Source organism: Magallana gigas, chromosome 10 (assembly GCF_963853765.1).
Source record: "Magallana gigas chromosome 10, xbMagGiga1.1, whole genome shotgun sequence".
NCBI classification, from domain to species: Eukaryota; Metazoa; Mollusca; class Bivalvia; order Ostreida; family Ostreidae; genus Magallana; species Magallana gigas.
In genome coordinates this window covers 14,707,980-14,734,123 of record NC_088862.1, presented here as the reverse complement: position 1 = coordinate 14,734,123, position 26,144 = coordinate 14,707,980, and the positions used below count along the sequence as shown (strand labels likewise).

The 26,144-nt window shown below is 32.6% G+C and overlaps 2 protein-coding genes across 4 annotated transcripts in view; both read left to right on the top strand.

Moving 5' to 3' along the window:
• LOC105320971 (cyclic GMP-AMP synthase-like receptor) overlaps positions 1–26,144 on the top strand; it is a 160,893-nt gene that overhangs the window by 41,502 nt on the left and 93,247 nt on the right. The gene's annotated exons all lie outside the window — the stretch shown is intronic.
• Positions 10,154–26,144, top strand: part of LOC105338984 (uncharacterized) — a 90,473-nt gene continuing 74,482 nt past the window's right edge. For 2 of the 3 annotated variants that reach the window (XM_066073247.1, XM_066073246.1), the window contains exons 1-2: positions 10,154–10,530; positions 25,526–25,583. In XM_066073247.1, coding sequence (XP_065929319.1) covers positions 10,481–10,530; positions 25,526–25,583 — 108 coding nt within the window. In that variant the 5' untranslated portion in view covers positions 10,154–10,480. The remainder of the gene's footprint in view (positions 10,531–25,525; positions 25,584–26,144) is intronic. The other variant, XM_066073248.1, reaches the window with a different exon arrangement.

The window sequence follows — 26,144 nt, the reverse complement described above, 5'->3', positions numbered from 1 at the left end:
GGTCAATCAAAAATAGAAAATAAAATATTGATCTAAAATTGTGTCCAAATCCCTTTAAAAGAATTTGTATTGACTCGGTTAAAATCTCATAGGATTTTTACAGCTTATAAACTTTCCTCACAAAATTAACTGAAACACAGTCAATTGTTTTAAAATCATAAATGACAAAAAAAGGTTTTACATCATTTAATTTATTTATTGCATGTTGGGGCTTTGGAAATAACTTAAATGAGCATTCATTTGGACGTAAAAATGTTTGCTTAGAGTCCCCTACCAAATTTTAAATATTTTATTAAAATATTTTTTAATATCGATGAATTTATTACATGTTATAGGATCTTGTCAAATCAAGAAATCAACTTATATTCGAGTTAGTTCTCAGCTCGTCACATTTTATCTCCGAATCATTCATCACAAGTAATCTACCGAGTAGTTGCTTCGGAAATAGCCTTTAATATAATTAAGCTTCGCAGAATTTGTGATAATTCTATTAGATTAACCAGTTCCTAATATACATTGCATAAATTTAAAAAAATAACACAATCATGTTAACGTGTTTTTAAATATCAATCGTACATGGTAATGGATTTAACTTTGTACAACCTTCTCGCCCAACTACGTCACTCTCCCCACTATCTTTCTAATGCCCCCCCCCCCCACACACACACACACACTCTCCTCTCGCCCCACTCTCTCTCCTCTCTCCCCTTTCTTCTTCTCGCCCCACTCTCTTTCATTTCGCCCCAACCTCTCTCTTCTCTCCCCTTTCTCTTTTTCGTCCCACTCTCTTTCATATCGCCCCTCTCTCTCTCCTCTCACCTCCCTCTCCTCTTGCTCCATCCTCCCTATCTTTCATCCCTTTTTCACCCCTTCTTTCCTTCTCTCACCCTTAGTGAAAAGGGGAAAGCTGAGCGAGAAGGTAAGTGAAATGGGGAGAGAGATAGAGAGAGAGAGAGAGAGAGAGAGAGAGAGAGAGAGAAGGAGAGAGAGAAGGAGAGAAATGAAAGATGAGTGGGGTAAGAGACAGTCAATGAGAATGTTTCACTCTCACTCTTCCCCTCCTCTCCCTCTCACCCTCTTCTTATCTCAAAGATAACAACAAACACATGGACGTTAATTATATAACTTGAAACGTGTAAATGTGGACACATAAGGTAAGATATCTTTCTTCGTTAGATAGAGAACAGTGTTTTTGGCAAACTTCACTTTTATTGTCACACTTTCAATATAAGCAAAGCCGCACATGTGCACAAAAATTTAACAATAAATATAACAATATTTATAGATTGCACGAGTATTTTTTTGGTAGCATGTCTGTGTTCTTTGTTCCGATTTCAAAAGCATGACATAAATGCCATGCAGAATTCCAATCTAAGCAGTTGCGTTTCAAATTTCATTGACCCACGAAATTTTTAATGATGAATCCATCGTATTGTATATTCTTGATGTTCCGACATAGGTTCTGAATTAGTAGCTACAATGGTGATAAACAGAAATAATCAAACATTTAATGTTTTTTTTCTTAAGGTAGCTCCATACTCGTAAAATTCTCTGAGGAAAGTTGAAAAACCGAACTGATTTCGATTTAATAGACTTAAATGTCATCAATTGTTAGAAAAAATATACATGTCGTCGCACTTTTTGAGATGCCAGATAAACATAAACTAAAGCATATTTTAGCATTAGAAAAATGTATTTTTTTCTGTCAAAAGTAAAATCTTGTAGGCAGAAATTTGTTTTTCTTGTTTAATTTTAATGTCAACTTTATCAGAAAACTAAAATTACAAAAATATTTTAAAATTAATCGTTGGAATAAGAAAAACTATAGCATTTAGACATACAACTGAGAGAAAAGTCAGAAAAGAGTTATTTCCCCTTTGCATAGATAAAATATATAAAAATTTGGAAATTAAGTATAAAATTAAGTGCGAAAATATCTTTAACCTACCAATAATTCTAATTACATCCATGTGATTATATTCACATAAAATAAATAAAACTATCTTGCACAATTTTTAAAGAATTCATAGTTTTACAAAAAAGTGTGACGTCACAGAACACTGGATCTACTTTAAGTGCTGATTAATTAAAGGAAAACATCAGTTTCATTTGTAACTGTTACTTTTCTATAAGCGTGTCACAGAGTGCTGTTACGCGATATGACTCAAAATATTGCGAAAATAAAAGATTATATATAGGTTTATGGTTCTAAGAACCATAGATCATTTCAATTGTATTATTTTTTATGAAATAAATGAATATCTTAATACCTATCACAAAATTCATACTTAAAAATTTTTCTTTTCCAATTTTTATGTAAAACAAAAGAAAACGAAATTAAAGTTTTCCTGACTTACAATTATTTTTTAATTAGATGAAAAATAAACCATCACGGGTCCGTTACACAAAAAACTATTTTATGACTAAGATATGTCATAAGACCAAAATTTATCATAAGATTTTATCATCGATGTTCCACAAAACTATCATATATTAAGATCTGCCTTTAATCTTACAACAACCAGATACATGTCTTAAGTCCAAACTTTACATTTCATCAACCTATATTTTGGTTAAGCAGAGGAGAGTTATTATATTAGTCGCAGCTTTTTTTCATGCAGTCGTTTCTACGAAGATATATATTAACTTTCTTTAGTCAAATTATTAATAACAGTTAGGTATTTAAAAATGTAATTTTTAAGACGTTAATTGGATAAAATGCTCAAATGGCACTAAAGAAAGCATCGTGCGTTGGTGTTGTAAACTACGAATGAAACCAAAGAAAAAATTATCAAATGACTCGCTGGCATATTTGAAAGCGGTCGTGGATTTTTAAAAGGTTTTCACTTGTTAAATGGTCTAATTTAGTGCATTCGAACAAATCTATTGTTTGTACAGACGCAAATGCAGCGGTTAATCGATTTATACTATAAGACTTTAATTTAATTAATGAAAATAATGTTTATTTCTGTTTATTTAATGAAAAAATAATTTCATATGTTAGACATCATAATACTTTGTATAGCAACAACATTCCCCCATGGTTAAAGACATTCAATTGGTGCAGAATCAATTTCAGAGCAAACATCTCATTAGATTTTAAATTATACACTATCTAAAAAATAAATATAAACAAAAATATAAACAGCCTCCGCGCAAGGATATTTTTTTTTCTCTAACAATTCGCAATAAAAAAAATTAGTATATGCAAGCATGAAGTGTGTTTAAAAAACTGTCTTAAGATTTCTAATTTTTAAGATAGTTTTGTGAAACGGAAGTGATAGATTTTATGAAAATCTTAAGATATGTCTTATGATAGATCTAACGATTTTTTTTATGAAAGGTTTACACATAAAAGTAATAAGTGGCGATTTGAACGAAATTATTTGTAATGTTTAATTTTGCAACAAAAAAAGTGGCAGATCATCCGGTAAAAAAATCAAAATGGCGAACGTTACGAACCGTGTATATGTTATTATCAGAGTAGAGGAAAATATAATAGGAAATTAAACATTTTTAAGGTCAAGTTAATATAAATAAACATAAATAAACGATAAATGTCTGTTTAAAATACTGTATCAAGTGGGAAGCCAGCCATCAACCAGCCCGCCCTCCCCTTTCCTCCCAGGTGTCCTCTATCGCTACGTGCCCACAATTCTAGCAACATATACATGTAGGAAGCTATCTGTAATAATGGACACTGTACTGTTTACGCGGGTAGGAGTTCATCATATTCAAAATATAGCAATCAAATTTCAGGGTTTTCAAATTCTACAATTTTGACGATAATATGCAATATCAAAATAAAAAATAAATGAATAAAACTTTTGTGTATCAGTTTTGAACTTATAACTTTCAGGTCAAAAGCCTATGCTTTAACGAAAAACGTTACACTGTAAGACAACAAAACTAAAATGAAGTGTCCTATACCTTCTTATGAATTTTTTGAAAATTAATTTCTCCCTTGGAAGAAGGCTAGATAAAAATTTCTAAAAATGTGAACAAAAAAATGCATAATGAATTAAAAAAGATAAAAATGATTCAGAATAATAAAATAAGTTGAAATTTTCTACCGATGACGACAAGCCTGGATCAGATAAGTTCACATCTAAAGTCTGTCTTAGTTTCTCTTGTCCTTTTTATTCTCATTGATAATTTTACTTTTCACAATTACCTCGGTGTCCTAACTATATCCATTGAAGGAAACTGGATGGCTACCAAATTAACCATGAGATCTATCTTAAAAATTTACACATGATTTTATAGCCATGAACTATTTTTTAGTTAAAGAAAATTAGTAACATTGCCTAGATGTCCCAGTGGTTAGCGCGGTGGTCGCTCACTGCTAGGAGGATGGGTTCCAGGTGGATGGGTTCCAGAGGTCGTGAGTTCAAGCCAGCCCCGGCCGGGGCGGAGGTGGAGCTCCAAAAGGGTAAAAAAAAAAACGTCCATGTAAAACTTTGAAAAGTATATAAATATGTACTATTAGTATTATAAATATTTATACCTTGATCTCAGATGGAGAGAACTAATATAGGCTATTTTGGCTGCTGTGCAATCCAGATTCACTGATATACTTATATATGTATATTTTTGAATAAATATTTCTTAAACTAAACAGCATAATTAATTAATGACAACAGTCAAAATTGTTGAAGATGTAGCAAAAAAGGTAAGAAAAGACGAAAAGTGACATCCCTAGAACATTTACCTTTTATGACAAGTGATGGCAGAACTCTGGATTTCTAAAACTGCTGATAAAAATTGAATAACAAGATTGAAAAATGCCCCCACTTAAAGAGTTACTAGTTATTTCGTATAACCTTTCTTATGTTGGGGTTGGTACATTTATGAACACTGCATAATGCTACATTGTGTATTCCAAAATGGTCTTTATACCTTTGCTATTCACTCACTGTTCACTCATCAAGAATCATATTTGACTTAAACATGTAATCTGTCTTTGGACCGGGATTTTGTTGTAGGTTGTCACTATATAGAATACATGTAAATAAGCCACCGGTATATTGTATCTATACCATATTAGGAAATGGTAAAAAAAAATTTTGTTGTTATGGAAAATGGTTCAAACATTCTATGATTTTAAAGATACGTGTATTACTTTTGTGCCATTAGACTGTGACTCTTCTTAAACAGTGTTTATATTGTATTCTGAATCAACACTGTTTTAAACACAGAATTCACTAAAAGGGGAGTTTGGTCACAGTGACTATTTCTTGGTCGTTGTTAAATTTTTCTGGAAAATGATACGGAGCCACGCAATATTGGACTCTATTCTTGTTCAACCATACTCTCGGCTGTCGTTGTTAATCTCCGGCGAGCTAGAGAAACTCTCTGCCAATGTGTACATCAGGTCACGTGATAGCTCGATGACGCGACCTCTAAATATAGAATGACTCCCTGCTTGTCGGATATTTACGGAGACAGTCGAGCATTGGGTTGAATAGACTATCTTGAACTCTGGCGTAGGAATACATACGACCTAAAAATATCTAAACTGTTCGTATCATTTAAAATCTGACTATTTTCAAGGTATTTACAAATACGTTTCCTTGAAAAGGAATGCTTCAGCATACATTGCATCGAATAAACCAAATATTTTCAAGAACTAGATATTGTTAGCGTGATGGTTTGTGCTTAGGTCAAAACACTGTTTCACTTTTGGTTTGAGAGAGTAACTGCATGGGAGAGTTGATTAAAATCAACTCCCATAAATGTAAACTTTACAGGCTCAGAATAGTCAAATGGAAACTCGCTCTTTATCCTTGAGTTATCAAATGAATTAATAATTGGATACCAAATACAATTTTGTGATGTTATGATTTTGTAAGTTTGCATTTTGCGTTTTTGTCACAGGAGTTGCTACAACATTAATTCACTTGTACAGTACCGATCAGACCCAACCTAACACCAGAGTAAACCCCAACTAAACCCCAGGTTTTCTTTTTGGGTTTACTTGGGGTTTACTCTGGGTTTACTTTTTAAAAATTTGGGTCCACTCGGGGTTTACTTTGGGTTTACTCGGGGTTTACTTTGGGTTTACTTTGGGTTTACTTTAAAATTGCTTTTAAGGTCAACTGTATGCACTGAAGTGTGAAGCAGACTAGTATTTTATCTTACAATGTACCATCCTACTTGCCTGTAATTCCTACCCTTTGTATATTCCGAATACACAGCTAGCGTCTGCTTTCAGGGGTATATTTCTGACTGGGTTTACTCTCTGTGTCCAATCTGGGTTTACTTTAGGTTTACTCTGGGTTTACTCTGGGTCCACCCTAGTAAACCCAGAGTAAACCCAGGAAGTAAACCCAGGGTTTAGTTGGAGTTTGCTTTCTGTTAGGTTGGGTCTGATCGGTACTCTAAGTGAGGCCCCTTTGAAATGAAATTGGTAAGTCATATATAAATTATCGGCAAAGTGATGATGTGTTCCGTTTTAAGAGTCCCTTTTACGTCGTAACCCATGATGACCGTAGTAAATCACTGTCAATCAAAATCGAAAATTAGTACAAATAAATGATATAAGATTAATCCAGTTTTCCCAACCAATAAATTTCCGAAAGCTCATAATTACATACATATTATGTACATTTAATAGCTGGGATTTTTATGTATTTCACCTATTTTATGTCAATCTGAAGTTAAACACCCATGTGTCAGCTGTACTTTCCATTTTATAAAGCTGAAAAATACATGATACATGAATATCCACTTCAAGCACTGAAAATAAGAACATTTTTCCACGAACTGCATATAACTGCCCCCTTGTCTTAATCGATATATCTCGTTTCTGCAGATACCTTATTATTTGTGACATGTTTGAAAAATAAAATGCGTTAATATACATGTAGCAAGAATATCAATCATTACGTTCTAATTCACCAATTCAACGTAACATAAATTATTTATAAAATAAAAAACAAATACATATTTTGTAGGATGAGCTCGCAAGCGCGTTTACATTATATTTTAATAACAATTTTATAAATATAGTACAATATACAAGATCCAGAAAATTTTTCCAGAGGGTATCCGAATTGAAAGTCGAAAATCATGAAATTCCTAATCCATGGGGGTGGGATGTGGAGTGGGGGAGGGCGTTTGCCGAAGGAGGGGGGGGGGGGGGGTGAGGCATATTTGCGATAATTTTACTATGTTAAGTACAAGAGCGTACATTGCCTGACAAGTCCCCCGCAACCAAAATGTTGAAATGGCTTACGTACATATAAAAAGAAAATAAAAAGACCCATTAAGGCTCTACACTCCATTTTAATAAATCAATAATAAGAATGAATAAAAACTTATTCTTTAAATATAAGTACTTTTAGGATGGATTCAAGACCCATTCATACTTACAATTTGCAATTCAAAACAGTAAATGATGGAAGATATTTGCATAAAACACTGTGCAGCTTAATTTGGAAACCCATATCTGTCGTGTTTTCAGAATTTAAGCATATGTTTGACCAAAACAATGCTTACAAGCAAAAAAAAATTTTTTTAAATGAAAATGAAAATCGTTCGTCTTTATTGTTCCAAGTTAGTCTCTTTTTACCGGCTGCGTAAATTGTCATAACTAAAGCCTTAGTCACAGCTCGTCGCACGTGCTACTACGGGTGGTCTACGGCCGGAATTTAATAAATATCTTGCGACACATGCAAGTGCATCTTACGGTTTTGGAAGGACGTACGCTTCCCGTAAGCACGCACGGTGGCTGTTGGACATGCATAACAATCTGAAAACGCACGTTGCACTTGCGCTTCACTCAAGGAACCCGTAAAATAACCGTACGATTTGACTTGCATGAATGACGTAAGGGGATCTCACTTGTCCCTTGAGTTACACCTAGGTTAATTGCAAGTCGCATGTGCTCACCATCAACATATAAATAAAACGTACAGTACACGTACGTCATACTTACTGCTCGTGGTGCGTGCGAATATCCCATAAAAATGATAGATATAAAAATGTTAATTAAAAAATCCCCATACGGTTAAGAGAATCGACAGTTTTACCATTCATCAAAATCCAATTAAAGCTTCTATTAATCCCCCTCTAAAAACAAAAGCCAAACAAACAAATACGTATTTTTTGAGAAAACTGAAAAAGGTGGAAGGTCAAAGAAGGAGAGTAGGACAAGAATGAACCTGATATAAGTAGATTGAAGAGAAAAGGCAGAAGATTTCCCAATTACTTCGACTCGCAAGCCTGCTAAGAAAGAATCATATACCTTTTAGGAGTGAGGAGAAGACAAATAATATTAACGCACAGAACGATATTTTAAAGGGGCATGGTCACGATTTTGGTCAAATTTTATTTTTCTGTTTTTATTATTTACAATGCTTTAGGAATACATTTCTAATGATCAAATGAATTTGGAGAGTCAATCGTAGAGTTATAAGGAAAATACAGAGCTCACAACTCTTTGTAATGTAAACAAGGCTCGTGCCCTGTTTTTGTTTACATATGTTAAATATACCAGTAAAAATCTTTTTCAAACTGATTTTTCTATCTTCTTATTCATTTTAAGCATAAACAAACAGTTACTAAAGTTTAACACATTATGTTTGGTCTAAAACTGTAATTTTCACTTCAACATTCAAAATGTAAACAAAGGCTTTGTTTACGTAGCAAAGAATTGTAAGCTCTGTAACACGATTATAACTCAACAAATGACACTCAAATTTTGGTTGCATATTAAAAATGCCTTACTAAAGCATTGTAAACATTAAAATCGGAGAAATAACTTTTGACCAAAATCGTGACCATGTCCCTTTAAACAAGAACCATCTTCACTAAACTCCAACACATCCTATTTAAGGAAGTTGTTGAAGGACTTTGCGGAAAAACTGGGCACACAGTTTTAATGAAACTCTCAGATAGCTATAATGCTAGTAATTTTCGTGAGCATGATAATTTTGTTTGACATGTAAATTAAAAACATACTTTCTCCGTTTTAGAAATATTGAATATCATCTCTTATGACCATTAAACTTTTTGAAATTTGTTTTCATAATGATATTAAAATCTAAATTCCATAAATTAAATTGATTTTTAAAATGATTGAAGTGTTAATTGTGTCACTCTTTTAATATTAACATTTGTAAAGGCAGTGTACACTGTAATTCGTTGTAGATTTATACTTTCATTTAACAGTTTCGTCAAAGTTTTTTTTTTCGAAGATATTGTAAAGTTCGGGAAATAATTAACAAAAATGCAACAGCATTCAAAGATATAACATTGGCCAGGAAAATTATCATCTGATAATTAAATAGCTGATCATGAAATTAGATTTTTGCGCAGAAATTCTTCAAGAAGTCGGAGAATTTTTTTTACCTTTTGTGGTAGTAGATACGAAAGATGAATAATGTGTTCAAAACGCTCTTTATTTGTGTCGTCTAGGTTAGCAAGTCTATTCATAAAGGCAGAAATTACAGAATAATAGTCTTCTTTTTCTAGGAGTTCTTTGGACGGTTCAATATTCACTTGCTTACGGTAGATTTATTTCAGTACATGTCTAAAGAAAAAGAAGTTTTTTTAATGTTAAAATTTTTTTTTAATGTTAAAACTGCGCAGCTATCGTGAGGCACAGAAAGACGTCGGTACAATTTACGTGCAAGTGACCTATACGACGTTAATGTTAATACTGTCTTTTGTAACGCAAACGCACGTTTGTTGCACGATTATCGTAAGACACAAGTACGGTTCCTGCGGTCATCGCACGTTGCAAGTGATAGCCTGTCTCCAAACAAAATTGTACATGACACCTACGCTGCACTTTTAATCACTTCAACACGATTTTTCATGCTATGATCAGTCACGTGAGCCACGACTTGCAAAACCCATAGCACATGCACGTTCACCAAACACGTACGGCGAGTTGTGACTGAGGCTTTAGCCTAAACACTCTTCTAGTTACGGAATTCAGCCTGCGAATGTATTCAAGTCCTACTGAAGCACTGTTTTAGACATTTTAAAGTACATGTACCCCTTATGCTAAGAGCCAACTCTTTGTTAAAATAGTTTTATGCCCGAGTATCAAAAGATACACCATTTCATACTCTGACTCACAAATCAATACGATTGCGTTTTCAGGCTGCAAGTTTAAATGTATAGATTTTTTAACACAATTACCCTGCATAACATCGAATATCTAACGGGATATCATATAACACGAATTTACTCACCGATATTGATCGAATATTGCCGATGTCTTTAAATGCGCAGTACGCTCTGGGACGCTGGAATAATGCACACGCTAATTAGAGCTTGCCATGACTGGCGTTTTAACAAATCGAAAGTTATTTTTCTAAAGAAATATTCGCCTTTAGCATGGTTACAACTAAAGCGAAGATATTATTTGTGAAATGAAAGAGATGGTCAAGAGCTGTGTCGGGCTTTCTTTTGATTTCAGCAAAAACAGGTTTTACTCAAGATTGTAGACGTCTAGATTCGCGTGTACATGCTTACAAAATTCAAAATGTTTCCTCTTTTGGAATTTGATATTTGCAGGTAAGTACATCTTAAACAGTTTGATATTCTTTTAGTTAGTATTATCTGAATGTTTATTACCGTTAAATGAACCCAATATCACCACCATGAAATGAACTATCATGTTGCTGTAACAGGAAATGGATATTTTGATGCATCAATCATTCAATATGTAATTGATTTTGACTACAGAAATGGATAGTACTGTATATTTAAAAATCACTTGCAAGGAATAAACACAAAATGTACAGAAAGTGTAATTATGAAATAGAGAGAAATATGATAATACATGTATGTGTTTAAACTTTCTTTTTGTGAATCAAATAGCCAGCAATTCACATAAAAAAGATTCTTTTTTAATTCAAGGTGAAAACGCACGACCCAAGGGTCGGGCATGCAGGCGCTATTGGGGTTCAAAAATTCACCAAACTCATCATGTTACTTCATATTTAGGTCTTTCCACCTTTCAGGTGAAAGACCTCTTGTTTTCTTTATGTTTTTTTTATTCTTCTTCTTCTTTATTTCTATTTTCCTCGGAGTCACTTTTTCTTTATTAGGGTTATCAAAAACAATTTAAACTTTATGTACAATATATGTAATTGCTCATTAAAAGTTATGGTACCAGTTGACCCTCTGTCAAAAAATTCCCAGAACTTACAGAGTTATTGCCCTTTGAGAAAGAAATGCTTGTTATCGCTACTCCTCTGAAACCATAAGAGATAGAGAATTGGAACGTTTACCAATGTCTTAAGTAAACTTAAGGGTTCTTCAGTCTATTCATACCAAAAGGATCTGAGGCCCCCTTCTAGTAGTTGTTGCCCTTGAAAGAATTTTAATTTCCAATTGACAAATTGACATACAGGTCAAGGTCATTTGGAAATCTGTTAATTAACGGGTTTTTAGATCTCTTTTGTTTAGGGTGCTAGAGAAAAAACTTTTTCATGGACGTAGAAGGACACCTTAAGACATTTAAAAATAAAGCCCCTTGGCAAACACTTTTGAATATTTGCAGAGTTATTGCCCCTATTATACTGAATACTTGTTATCGCTACTCCTCTGGAACCATAAGAGATAGAGACTTGGAACTTTTACCAATGTATTCAGTACACTGAGAGGGTTCTTCTATCTATTTATACCGAAAGGATCTGAGGCCCCTTCTAGCAGTTATTGACCCTGATAGTATTGAAACTCCAATAAAGTCATTCAAACTTTTTTTTACTATCTATCATAGAGAGTTCAGACCACTTGGAATAGAAGCGTCTACCTTGGCCAAACAAAATGACATAAAGATCAAAGGTCAATGTCATTTGGATACCTATTAATTAATGAATTTTCCTATTTTAGAAGGGGTCACGTGACCCCGTCTATTAGTTTATTGTCGGCCGAAGTCTCAAACCGGATGGCACGCGTTGAACACATGAATTGAGTCTACGCGTAAGAAAATAGTGCAGAAAGTTTTCATACATTTCTGTAAATATATATTATAAAAACACGCATTAAATCGTTTTAAGTCCTTTATGTGTAAACCAAATTCTATAAAGAACAGAAAGAAATAGCTTTATTGATCAAAATATTCTTGCTCGGGTTCAATAGTTGTAGTGTTTTGTGGAATGGAGTTACGTAACTGAATGCACAACGCCGTCAATGATTCAGTTGGTGGACGAGCTCATACAATCAATAGAAGAAGTTGAAGGTTGAATCGAAAGTAAAGTTCCCAAACGCAATGTACAATCTTTGAAATGTTTTGAATTTTAATACCGAACTTCACGCGCGAGCCGAAGTTAAAATATGGACGGGTTATACACAGCTGTACTACATATCAAATAGGTGTTTCATTGGCTTCCAGTCAACACGTGTTATGACTGCTGTTCATTTCTAAAGAAATTTTGTACATAAAACAAGTCTGAATTTGCCTTCTCGTTCATTGACTCTTTAGTTAATTAAACTGAATTAAAATTTTGAACAATGCATTGTAAGCAAAATCTATATAGATTATACATTTTGGGTGACCAATAGATCAATTGATATATACAATCTTATCGATTGAAGAACCAAGTTAAATGTTAATCTTCATGTTGTCCAGCTTAGTTGGAATATACAATTATGTATTTTGTGTTAATGTCATGAGACATTTTCTATACTTTATAATGGACAAAACCAGTCATATTCATGATTTAAAGGAATTTTCCATCAATATCCTAATGCCTCTCACCAGAAACTCAGCTGATCTTTCTCTCATTGATAAATATCTCGCACCAATATTAGACCTATGAATTTAGAGATATTGCATGGTTGTTATGTTTTAAATGCTTAATTTATCGTATGGTAGTACATGTAAATGAATAGGACTTATCTCAGTTTTAAGAAAATAACAAGTACAAGTTTTTATCGTAATTTTAAAATCTGATTTACGAATCCTTTATTTTAGCCTTTCGAAAAATTTGAAATTAAATCGCTTTCGAAATTAAGTTCATTTTTCCAAAACACGCATTAAATTGTGCGTTTAATAAACGAGAATGTATTGAATGGACAAAGATCCCTGAAATGACAATGTCCTACAACATTTGTTAATTTTACTGTTTAAAGCGTTAACTTTGCATAGTTTAGAAATTTTAAAATCAAATAGCCTAAATCTGAATTAATAGCTAAAATTAACAATTTACAATTATTATATATAACAGCCAATCAGGAAATGTCTACTCCGAAATATGACGTGATTCATTCACTTTTGGTCTCCATTTTCTAGTTTTATCAATTTGAAAAGCAGATGACTGAATTCGGAGTATGCTTTTTAATGAAATTTCAGAAACGGTTGCATCGTGATTCGTGTAAATGATGCACGAGTTTACACAAAAATGTAGTAAGTGGCGAACGAATTTATTTTTTACCTATTAATTTAATATGAATCGCTGCAAGAAAATCATGACAGGTAAGACGGTCTAAAAAAAAATCAAAATGGCTACCGCGACAAACTTTTTAATAAATTGTTATAGTACTTGCGTATATACTTTGCTATGTGATGTCGCTAATAAGTTTTAAGACATTCTCTCTCTCTTTCTCTCTCTCTCTCTCTAAACGTCTGAATATCATTTAATGAAACAAATTAGAAACATTAAAAGGTATAGGGATGTACATCACTTATTTACATAATTATATAATTTTTGCAAAGAACTATATATGATAAGAGTTAAATTTGGCCCCCATAATTCGCCATTTTTTAAGTGTTTCGGGTACAATAAAATGTTTACTTATTTTTTAGAAGAGTTGATATAAAATATATTTTTCATCTATTTATTTGATTTATTTGCACTCACTGGCAGTAAATGACGTCAGAAGTGACGCCATTTCTATAATTCAATCAAAATCTGCCAAAAATTGACATTTTCTTATCTATTTACGAATGGGAAATATAGAGCGGAAGGAAATTTTTTTTTGTCAAATATTAGTCTTGGCTAGATACATCTCTAATTAAAATATTTTATTTGTTCAAGAATGCGCTCTATGTTTTCGGAAGGAAACACTGCTTGAAAACAATCTGTTTTACGCTAAAAATGCAGAAATGGCGGGAAAATGTTGTCTTTACAATGTCGTATTTCTAAATTGTGGGCACTTGAACCAAAATGAATATTATGTAAAACACATCTTATATATATCTGTACTAAGAAAACAAAGAATGATAGAAAAAAGATGATGTTCATTTTAGGGGGCCATTTTAGGCCCTTATCATATAGTGTCCTTTCGGATAATCGGCTTACAAATTGACAGCAGCAATGTGAAACATATAGATAGTTATATTCTATGGTTCAACAATTTATTTCAATGATTTTTTTTCTCACTTTTATGTAGTCAAAATTGATATAAGTTTTGTTTACATTCCGTTTCGTTTTGATTTCTGGTTTTGTTTAGTTTGGTTTGGTTTGGTTTCGTTCAATTTCGTTTCGATTTCGTTTCGCACTTTACAGGCGCCCCTGGGTAACCTAGGACGGGTGGTGATGGTCAAATGACATTTAGAGAAATCATGAATAAATTTTCTATAGTATCCTGCAAACCCTAAAAATTGTCTTACCTCTTCAGGATTCTGTGTTTTTAACTTTAGCAAGTTTATCAGGGTTTGACTAAATCCCATTCTCGGACACAATCCCTACATATTTAACATTCTTCATAAGTAATGAACACTTTTTGGGAGAACGCATAAGCCCATAATCTCTAATTCTCTGGAAAATTTGCTGAAGGCAATTAAGATGTTCCATGAAAGATTTAGAAAATATGATTAAATCATCTAAATATATAAAACAAATTTTAAGATGAAGGTCGCCTCTTGAAGATGCTGATAGGTTGCAGGGGCGTTTGCAAGGCCGAAACGCATGCAGTGGAATTCATAAAACCCAAGTGCACCAACAGTGAAGGCAGTTATCTCTTTATGCTCCTCTGCAATTTCTATCTGATGATAGTCGGATTTCATGTCTAATACACTGAAGTATGTGTTACCTGAAAGAGAATCTAAAATCTCTTTTATTCTAGGCAGAGCATAATTATCTTTGATAGTCCTAAAATTAAGATACCTATAGTCTATACATAGCCGCAAGGATCCATCATGCTTTCTAACTAAGACTACGTTAGATGAAAACGGAGAATGAGATGGTCTGATAATGCCTGCAGCTTGTAAATCCTTGATGTGAGTACGGACTTCCTCAACCAATGCTGGTGGTACTCTCCTGTACTTCTCCTTAAAAGGTGTCTCATCAAGGAGTTCAATTATGTGCTTCACTTTGTCTGTTGTACCAATGTCTGTAGCTCCTGTTGAGAATATATCCCTGTAAGAATTCAACATTAAATTCAAACAGGCCTGTTTTTCATCTTCTCCAATATCATCTGGAGTTGAATTTTGGATACTGTGGTTTCATCAATATTCGTTGAATACTAATTTTCGTGTATTTCGTTGTTAAGTTGATCCTTGAAATTAAGTATTCATTGAAATGCAATTTCTATTAACATTTTGTATTGATAGAGTCATTGGCCACGAATTTACGTATCCTTGAAACTGTGATTTTCACTTAATCCACGAAAATTGATACCCTTGAATATTAATGAAACCACAGTATATCCTCAATTTGTTTTGAGCTTGACAAAGAGGATTTCTCAACTGTTGTGTCCTCAATAGCAACACACCCCTGCGAATGTGTTCGGAATTTTTTCTTTATCGTTGCTAAGTATGTAATAAATCCAGAGGTGCTCGAATGAAAGTTCACGAGACTTTACTGAGATTTGTTTAGTTCCTGTGAAATTTGGAGCGGAAGTAAAAGTGCTCGGATAATATTCTCAAAATACGTAAGTACTGGTCGTTTTTCATATCATATCCTACTTAGATTTATGTTAAAACATGAACATCTTTTAAGATGTATGTCTTATTTCACCATCTAGCGGTTGTTTATACTAAACGATGATATTCAAAACAGAGTTATCGTTCGTGTTCAACCACGTGTAGAGTGGGTAAAAATATAAACATTCGGTTACTTAATAAAATCTTAGCAATTGTTTATGCTTTTGGTGTGCAATACCATGTTTTCAAAAAACAATAATGCGTGTCTGTTTTGCATAAAAAGATATCGAGCCATTTTCAAGGAACATTCTGCATAAAATAGTATATTCTGTTTTACTATTGATGCAATTACTAGGTCAGGCGCGGATCAAAAATTAATCCTTAGGGGGATCTCTACTAAGCATGTTAATTGTTGTAACAGCAGACAAAAACTATTTTTTGTATTCTTATATTCATTTATAGAACACATTTTTCCCACCAATTACTGAACATAAAGTTTAAAATCAATAAACCTTTACATTTTATATTTGACTACACGTACATAGATTCTATGAAATAGACTAAAACCATGAGGCACGGTTTTTACTGCATAACTGAAAGGGTAAAACAAAACAACGTGGTTTAAAATTTAAATAACAATAACATTCGCAGGGGTGAACAGGCTGTATTTCGCAAATCATCCGTTTGGGGATACTGAGATAGTCCTGGTTGTTATAATGTTGATGGTGACAGGCATTGTTTGAAACTCTTCATACACATATTGATGCAATGTAGCTGCTATGTTTACATCAGATGGAATGCAGGATTTTTCAGATTGCTGCATCATGACAGTTACTTGATCATAAGGAATTTTCTTATCTAAGTATCCGTGAATGGTAACATGACTGTTCGGAGGGATGATAACTCTATCTGTCTCAGCACTCTTTACTAATCCTAATACAGAGTCATGTATGTGTAACTCCCTCTCTCTCAATGCAATGCATCTGAATGGTTAATACCATGGTGTGTAAATGGCTGCATCCTGCAGAAATCTTGAGCCAAACTCCAGTTTTGTCACATCCATCAGGTTCTGTAAGATAGTTGTTCCTATAAGCACTGGTACATGTGCATTATAATTGCTCTTGGGAACAACTAAAAACAGATAATCATTTGTTCAAAGATGGAATACCAAATGGTGTTAAATCAACACATACATAGCCATGATAGGGCATCAGTTGACCATCCGCACACTCTATATTGATAACGTCTTCCAGTGAATGAAGCTCTACATTTGAAATAGCTCTGTTGCAACCACTATTGAAATAAAACCACTATTGAAATAAATTATTTCAATAGTGGTTGGGAATGTATTTCATTAGAAAAATCACCTTGCAACCACTATTGAAATAAAACCACTATTGAAATAAATTATTTCAATAGTGGTTAGGGACGTATTTCATTATAAAAATCACTTTGCAACCATTATTGAAATACAACCACTAATGAAGTAATGATTTTAAAAGAGGTTGGGGATGTATTTCATGATTTAAAACTATTTCACAGTAGATCGTAGATGGGAATGCATTACTCATAATCATAACTATGTAATCACTATTATGTAACACATTTGGAAAGAAAGAAGTTGTATATCATACTTGCAAACTATTTTGAAATGCAAGAAATCTAACGAATAATATCAAATACACAATTATGTTTCAATTTTCACTGCTGTGTAGAAGTAAATAACCAATTCTCGCAGATAAACATGCATATACATTTGTTTTTATCTAACAAACAATTTCAAATACACAATTAAGGTACTAAAGACTTGCATAATTTACGGCAATAGTAATCAAGACTATGATATAAATGTACTTATTTTAGGATTTTCACTGCTGTGCAGAAATAACCAATCCTCGCAGATTTGAATTGTTTACACATTTTTGCTTTACCTTTCTCTTTCTATAGATATATCATGTTTTATGGAAATTTTAATTATTTGTACTAGAAGACAACATTGTAAATTGCCAGAACTTCTATTCAAAACCCCTGCATATTAAAAAAAATAATTTATAGCTTATATATCATTAAAGATTTATGTAACATTGAATATCACTATTAAGATAAATAATTTCAATAATGGTTGGGGATGTACTTCATTAACACCAATATTAAATGAAATAAATTATTTCAATAGTGGTTGAGTATGCGTTTCATTATAACCACTATTGAAATAAATTATTTCAATAGTAGTAAGGTATGCATTTCATTACAACCACTATTGAAATTATTTATTTCAATTGTGGTTAAGGATGTGGTTCATTACAACCATTATTGAAATAGAATACTTCAATAGTGGTAGGATGTTATTTTATTGCCTATTATTCCGACTGTGTATAACACTTTCGGATCCAGATGATAGGTGGTATGGGAAACATGACCATATAGAGGTAAATCAAAGAACATCATAATCAAAAAGGAATTCATCATCTCATAAGACATACTTCTTTTCTTAAGAAACTCCCCTAGCAGAATGGAAAGTGTTACAAACAGACATAATAATAGACATAAAACTGAAATGCATCATCAACCACTATTGAAATACTTTATTTCATTAGTGGTTGAAATGAAAGGTATCCCCAACCACTATTGAAATAAATTATTTCAATAGTGGTTCAATTGAATCGCATCCTTAACCACTATTGAAATAATTTATTTCAAAAGTGGTCGTAGTGAAGTACACCCCCAACCCCTATTGAAATCATTTATATTAATAGTGATATTTATAATATATTTATCAATAAATAATTAATCAATATACAGGGGGTTTGAATAATAGTTCTGGCAATTTACAAGATGTTCACTGCAATAATTTCACAGGACATGATATGTTTGTAGAAAGAGAAATCTAAAGAAAAAAAATGTAAATTTTTAAAGAAATATTAAAGAAGAAATTCATTCTAAGCTACGATTGAAAAAATAATTTTAATTGTAGTTGTACTTCAACAGTGTCTGTAAAGTGATTTTCAAAATGGAATACATCCCGGAACACTATTTAAATATTTTATTTTAAAAGTGGTTGTATTTCAATAGTGGTTGTAAAGTGATTCTTCAAATGAAATACATTCCCAACCAGTATTGAAATAATTTATTTCAATAGTGGTTTTATTTCAGTAGTGGTTGCAAAGTGATATTTCTAATGAAATACATTCCCAACCACTATTGAAATAATTTATTTCAATAGTGGTTTTATTTCAATAGTGGTTGCAACATAGCTCCCGTATCTAGAAGAGCTGTACATTGTACATCATTGATGGCCACTGATATTTCATTTGGTTTTCCAATTAGTTGTTTTTCGCTGGGACCATTGATCCTCTCGCCAACCCCTTGTCCCCAGGTGCTGACGTGGTGTAGTTTAAAGCCTGGCGCCTTTGGTTGACTAAAACTCTGCATCCCACAGCGATATGGGCTAACTGTCCACATCTATAACAAGCAGGGGGTTCTCTTACCCTGGAACTCTGAGGTTCCTTAGCAACATCTCTTGTAGTTTGGGGCTGAGGAAATCTGGGATATTGCCTATATCCTTCTCTGTATCCTATTTCCTGTCTGCCTCTCTGATATGGCTGTCTTGGTGCCCTATACGGCTAGGGAATAGGAGAATAAGAATACTCTTTTTCTTTCATACTTCTAACCTCAGTGGTTAACTGATTAATCTTAGCTTCTAAGCTATCGAATCTGTCAGCTGACTGATCCTTCACTGTTGTAGCTTTTGCTGTAGCTAATTTCTTTTCTGAAGTCTGCGCATGATTTTCAATTTTCCAATTTTCTCACAGATGTTCTCAGTTCATCGAATGATTTGCATTTATCATATAGATGTCCATATATATCTTTAAGACTTAGTGAAGGTCAAAGTCCCTTAAAGAACATGGTTCTTAGCATCTCCTCGAACTGACTACTGCCAATGAGGTTTTCCTGTATGGCCTTATTCAGAATATCCTCCAGTCTACAACTCCATCTCGCACATTCCTCTGTATAGCACTGTAAAACTCTGACAGAATGTCCTCTTTTTCAGACACTTGCCATAAATACTGTCTAGCTTCTGTATAATTGAGGTTATTCGTGCTCCTGGTCCAAGATGCATTACCAATCGAATATCTTAAAAATTAACAAACTTTGAGATGACCCCCTAAACAAACGGTGTGGTTAATGTCTTATTTTTTTTATCTTAAAATAATTATTATATCAGTAAAAATTCATGTAAAAATGTCATTCAAAAATCTAGGGCAGAACAAATAAAACCCGGCCTCGTTAAATCAATAACTTTCATACTCTTACTCATATACTCATATTTAACAAAATTAAACACTTACATATTATCAAGAAAAGGATTTCTTTCATCTTTCATTCTTAACTTTGAAAACGATTAGCAAACAAATAACAAAAAGCTTATCTTCCTACATAAAAGAGTTCTTATTGTTCTGCACGCACTCGTCAAACCTCGGCTGATTCCGTAAAGTACATCAAACGCCAAGATGTGCCGAGTTGCTCTAAAGGTAATAGAGTTCATTCCTTTTTTGGAAATAAGTATTACAAATAAATTTAAAATTAAAAAATAATTTTAAAATGCGTGCGATCAGAAAAAGCTCTAAAACAATATCGCTACCTATAAATTCAAACAATTTAATGTACACGATATATTAATGGGTAAAAAAATAAAAATGTATTATTTCCAAAGGTATTGAGTTTTCTGATAATAGAAATAAGATCGAGATACTTATAATAAAATCAAATAAAATAGTTTAAGCAATATAAAAAGTACAAAACATAATTTTATTTACCTTCCAAAAGAGGCAAGGAGTGGGCAGTAAGTACCTGTCAGTTGTTTATTGAAAGAGAGCAGTCGAGAAAGTGATGTGCAACAACTCGCCCAACACTCGCCTGTCGTAAAAAAATAGTTCTTGAAACATGTGAATAATGACCTCAGTAAAAATAGTGTATGTTTTGAAAAATGTATGTAGAAAGACGATTAACGCGTGATAATAATTCACACTGTGTAAGAAACTACTTTTTGCTAAAGGGGCTTAACTTAAGTTAATAAAAGTCTATGTAAGACAATGGTGTTTGGACAGTAAATTGCTTCACACTTGGATAACAAAGAAATTAGTGACATCAAAGAAAAATGAGTGTAAGAAGGCACAAAATTGACTGAGGATTAAATAAACAATGCCATAATGAAAAGAATTTGCTAAATACGTGTGTCTTGGCTGTAAACCATTGATTTTAGAAATAAACAGAATGCAGATAATAAAACCTAATTAATATATTATTACATTATTTCACATTATTTCACACAGTTTTCTAAATTAAAGGAAATTTAGAGTTATGAAAGCCTCCTTTTCTTCATTTGAAATATTGAAATAAATGCATTATAAGAAACTGAATGAAAATATGAAAAAAAACAGTAAACAGTGAAAATATCAGTGCGATATACCTCCAGTAACATTGGACCCAAAATCTTAATATGAGACTGAATGCATACGAATTTATGGACTTGTATTATTTTTTCAAAACGTTCAATTGTTGGGATACAAAATAATATTTTTAAGGTAAAGTGGGTCATCTCTCCACGTTTTTGTTGATTGAAATCGGTTTGTTTTCCATTAGACCTTTATTAAACTATGAGAAAAATATAGAGCCCAGACCCACTCTATAAAAGAAAATGCCTTTAAGTTCTAAAAAATGACATTGTTTGCAGGTTTTGATACGTATACGCCTGTTTAAGTCAACATATACCAAGTATTGAACATATTTAAAGGTTTAAAATCGATGATATTCAAAAGTAACAACAGGGTCGCGAAACCTACATGTATTAAAAGGGCGACTAAACCATAATCCAAAAAAGGACAGTCTTGAATCATTTAATTGTTATATTGGGGTTAAAATGAAGTGATGTTCATCAACAAAACTAACATAATTATGAATACTGTGTCACTAATGTTTGAACACTGTGTTAATGGTACCTCCTGTGTTAGGCTAAAGAAGTTTAGAAAAGTCACCTCAGTATAAGTCAAAGATTGCTGAAGTAATGAATGTTAGTTTAAGTATGTTATTGTGGTAAGTACTGTCAATTAAGTATATTCAAGTAAGTGTAGTCAAGTAAGTAAGTAAATATATTCAAGTAAGTTATACATGTAGCAAGGGTATGTACATGTATATACATATATGTACATATATAGATGATTTTTAGTAAGCAGATGCAAGTAATCATAATCAAGTAAGTGATTTGTGTCTTGAAAGTATGTTTCAAGTAAGTTTCAAGAAAGTATGTTTCGCTCCTCTTAATGTACAGCCATTTGTTTTTAAATTCCAATTAAAAAAAAATAAGTTGAGGAATAAAATTTAGAAAAAATTCGGACAGATGAAATACATGTATAAAGAAAAAGATCTGCCTCAACATACAAAGCCAATCAATATGTAAACTATTATTTCCCGAGCTTGCGCGGAATATCATCTAGTATATCTGTCTTTTTAAAAGAAAAATGACTTTGCGCTTGCAGCGTTTAAAAAAAAATGCGCGAAAAAATGTTGTGTCATTTGACATTCATAAATGGGCTTACCCTTTTATTCTATCTTTAGTTAGATAATAATGATGATTCAATCAGTTTCTCAGAATAAACTGCACATACAATAACCAACATGCGGAAAATCTAAATATAGACAACCTTTAAAGATTTTTTATAGTTGGTCATTCAGTACAGTGCATTTAATACACATAGTTTTATAATCAATCGCCTTGGCAAAGATGCACAAAAATAGGTACATGTGCAATGTTGTTCGAAGAAAAAACTGGGGGGAGAAGGGTTCAAGTAGTTAACAACAGTATTGATCGCAAACTGTTGCCGAAGGCCGCGGGCAACAGTTTGCGAGCCGGTCCGACAGATCAACTGTTGACCGAGACACAGTCAACAACTGTTTTGTTATAGCCCTTCTAATCAATAACACGTTTTCGCGGAATGTGACGTCACCGGTCAACAATCTTTTTTAACAGTCTATTTTGACAGTTCCAATCCAACAGTTCCAGTCCAACAGTCAAAATGCTGGACTTTTTTTTCGTATAGAGTTATATAGTAACTGTTTTACAGGGGTATAACAAATGTCTTTATTATAGCATTATAGGAAAAAAACATAATAATCGTTATTTATAAGATCCTAAGTGATGCTACTGTAAAAATAAACGAAATGGTACCGATACATGTAAGTTTACACATACGATGTTCGGAAATTGTGAAGCTTTTTTGCCACAGAAAAAAGTAAGCGTTTTCTGTGTTTTAATCCTACATCTTTTGATTTAAATGCATCTGTCTCAATCATTTTTCTATCTATCCGGTTTTTAGTGGGTTTTCTAATTTTTTTCTGCAATGATCGCTACCTTCATAAACCGCATGGACCATCAAAGAAAGCATTTAATTTTACTTAATTACTGTTAATGTACATTAGCGCGTTAGCTAAAAGATAAAAAAAAAAAGACAAATCGTTTCCTATGGAAATTTTAGTCTGACATCATGATGATTAGTTCGTGCAGTCCGTGGATTTTATACGGGGTCACGTGACTCCGTCTATTAGTTTACTGTCAGCCAAAGTCTCAAACCGGAAGGCACGCGTAGAATACATGCATTGAGTCTACGCGTAAGACAATAGTGCAGAAAATTTTCATGCATATCAGTAAATATATTATAAAAACACGCATTAAATCTTTTTAAGTCCTCTGTGTATAAACTTAATTCTATTTAGAAGTTAACAAAATAGTTTTATTGATTAAAATATTCCTACTCGGGCTCAAATGTGGAATGAGGTACGTAACTGAATGCACAACGCCGTTGACGATTCAGTTAGACTAGTGTTCGAGCTCATTAATCAATAGAAGAGGTTTAAGGTTGAATCGAATGTAATGTTCCTAGACGCAATGTATCATTTTTGAAAAGTTGTGAATTTTATTTTGACAATCTTTCACCTGAATACTACCGTACTTCTTGCGCAGGCCGAAGTTGAAATTACATGTAGGACGGATTATACAAAGAAATAGGTGTTTCATTGGCTTCCTGTCTACCTGCAGTATGACTGCTGTTCGTCTCTAAAGGAATTTTGTACATAGAAAATAAAAACAAGTCTGAATTCGCCTTTTCGTTCATTGGCTCTTTAATTAATTAAACTTAATTAATATTTTGAACAATGCATTGTTAGCAAAATCTATATAGATTATACATGTTGGGTGACCAATACATCAAATAATATATACAATCTTTCCGATTGTATAACCAAGTTAAATGTTCATGTTCATGTTGTCCGGCTTAGTTGGAATCAGGCTTGGAGTGAATTACATTGTAAAGTAATGCATTGCATTACAATTTCTTCATGGATTAGGGCATTCAATTACCATTATCATTACTTATTTTTCTTGAAGTAATGCATTACATACCATTACATGGGTAAAGTAATGCATTACCATTACCATTACTTTGTGAAAAGTCAATAAGTTTTAAAAAAGTAATTTAAAAGCTAAATTAAGAGTTAAACCTTTTGTAAATGTATCATAAATAAAACATGCTTAAACATATATACAAGTATGTGTTCACTATCAGGTTCAAATTTCATGACTTATACAAGATTGTTGTTGCACTTGTAGTTCTCAAAGTAAGGTTGGACCCGTAACATTTACACACTAATGGCGGAGCTGCCAATCTGTTATTTATGTCTCTGATTTTCGGAGTATGATTTTTAATGAACGGAACGGTTGTATCGTACTTCGTGTAGGTGGTGCACGAGTTTACACAAAAAAGTAGTAAGTGCCGAACGGATCTATTTTTACCTATTAATTTTGCATGAATTGCTGCAAGAAAATCGTGTCAGATAAATCGGTCTAAAAAATCAAAATGGCGACAGTAACAAACCTTTTTATTGTTAGAGTACTTGGAATCTTATTGTAAAAAGAAATATTTCTAACGTCAGGTGCCTGTGTTTGTTATCAGTATAAAATTATTAACTTTGTTAATTAATTCAGCAGTTTGAGAGTTTTTGGGGTTTTCATAAACCTTGTATAATGCATACCGTCCGACTTGTGGATTATCTCTTGGATCACAAAATTGAATAAATCTAATGATTTAAATTATCTACCTTGATATAGTTGTTTTGATTTTCCCAGTTAGTAGTAATTTAAAAAAAAATTGGGGGGATCTTATTTTACATAAAATACCGTTGTGTCAATTTTCTACAATTATGAAGGCTGGGATTGAGTAAAATTTAGACAAAGTATCAGACAATTGCAAAAAGCCAATTTAACGTAGATTGAAACAACTAATTAAAATTCATAATTTTTGGAATCATATTCGAGAAAATCAAGGTCAATTATAAATTCAAACTTTCAAGAACCCGTCTTTCAGTACTCTCAGTACTTTGATTCTTAGTTCCCTGTAGGTTTCGACCAATCGAAAAACGGGGCCTGTATATTTCAATCTGGCTGTCTGTAGAGCCATGAGTGAACTTTATTATAGGGAATCATGGTCGGTAGATGTAAATGTAATCCCTTTAATTGAACTGTTCGTATATAATTATATTTTTTAGTTTTCTTACATATGATTATTTTTACCACACGCTGTTTTTACTGTAAACTAAATCTTAATGCAAGTTGAAATTCATTATGTCATTTTCTTTCTATTTTAGGATCTTTTGGAAGGTATTGTTTCTGGCTGTGTTGATTCCGTTCTTCGGTGTTTCTCAGGTAATTTTTAATCCAATATTTATCAACAGAGGTTCGTTCCTCTTTTTTGGTAGCCATTTTGGGTCACCTCTAGTCTAGAAATTATGCATCATATATTAATTCTACTTGTATTTTCATATTTTACGATGCTAAATAAACAATATTGAATAGAATATTGAGGGAAATAAGAGTTATAATAAGGTTTATAACAAGAAAATGAACATTTCTCATAACTCAATTGTTTAGGAGTACCGTAACTTTAGCTTCATTTTTTTCAGTGCATACCAAATATCCAGATAATTTGTGCATTGTGATTACTTCATTTTGTTTCGAAAATCAAATTTTAACAACTTTTCAGTATTTCTTTGACATAAATTGGCATATTTGACTTACATTTCTTACAAGTCAAGAAAAATGAACTTCAATCTTTGCTTAATATTAGCTAATTTCATGTCATATCTCAAAATTTCCCTCATGGACCTGTATTTTTGGTTTTATTTTCTATATTTATAACATTTTTCTTACAAGTCTATTGTAATTTGAGAAAAAGTTTGAGACTTTTATATAATTTCATTGCAAGTT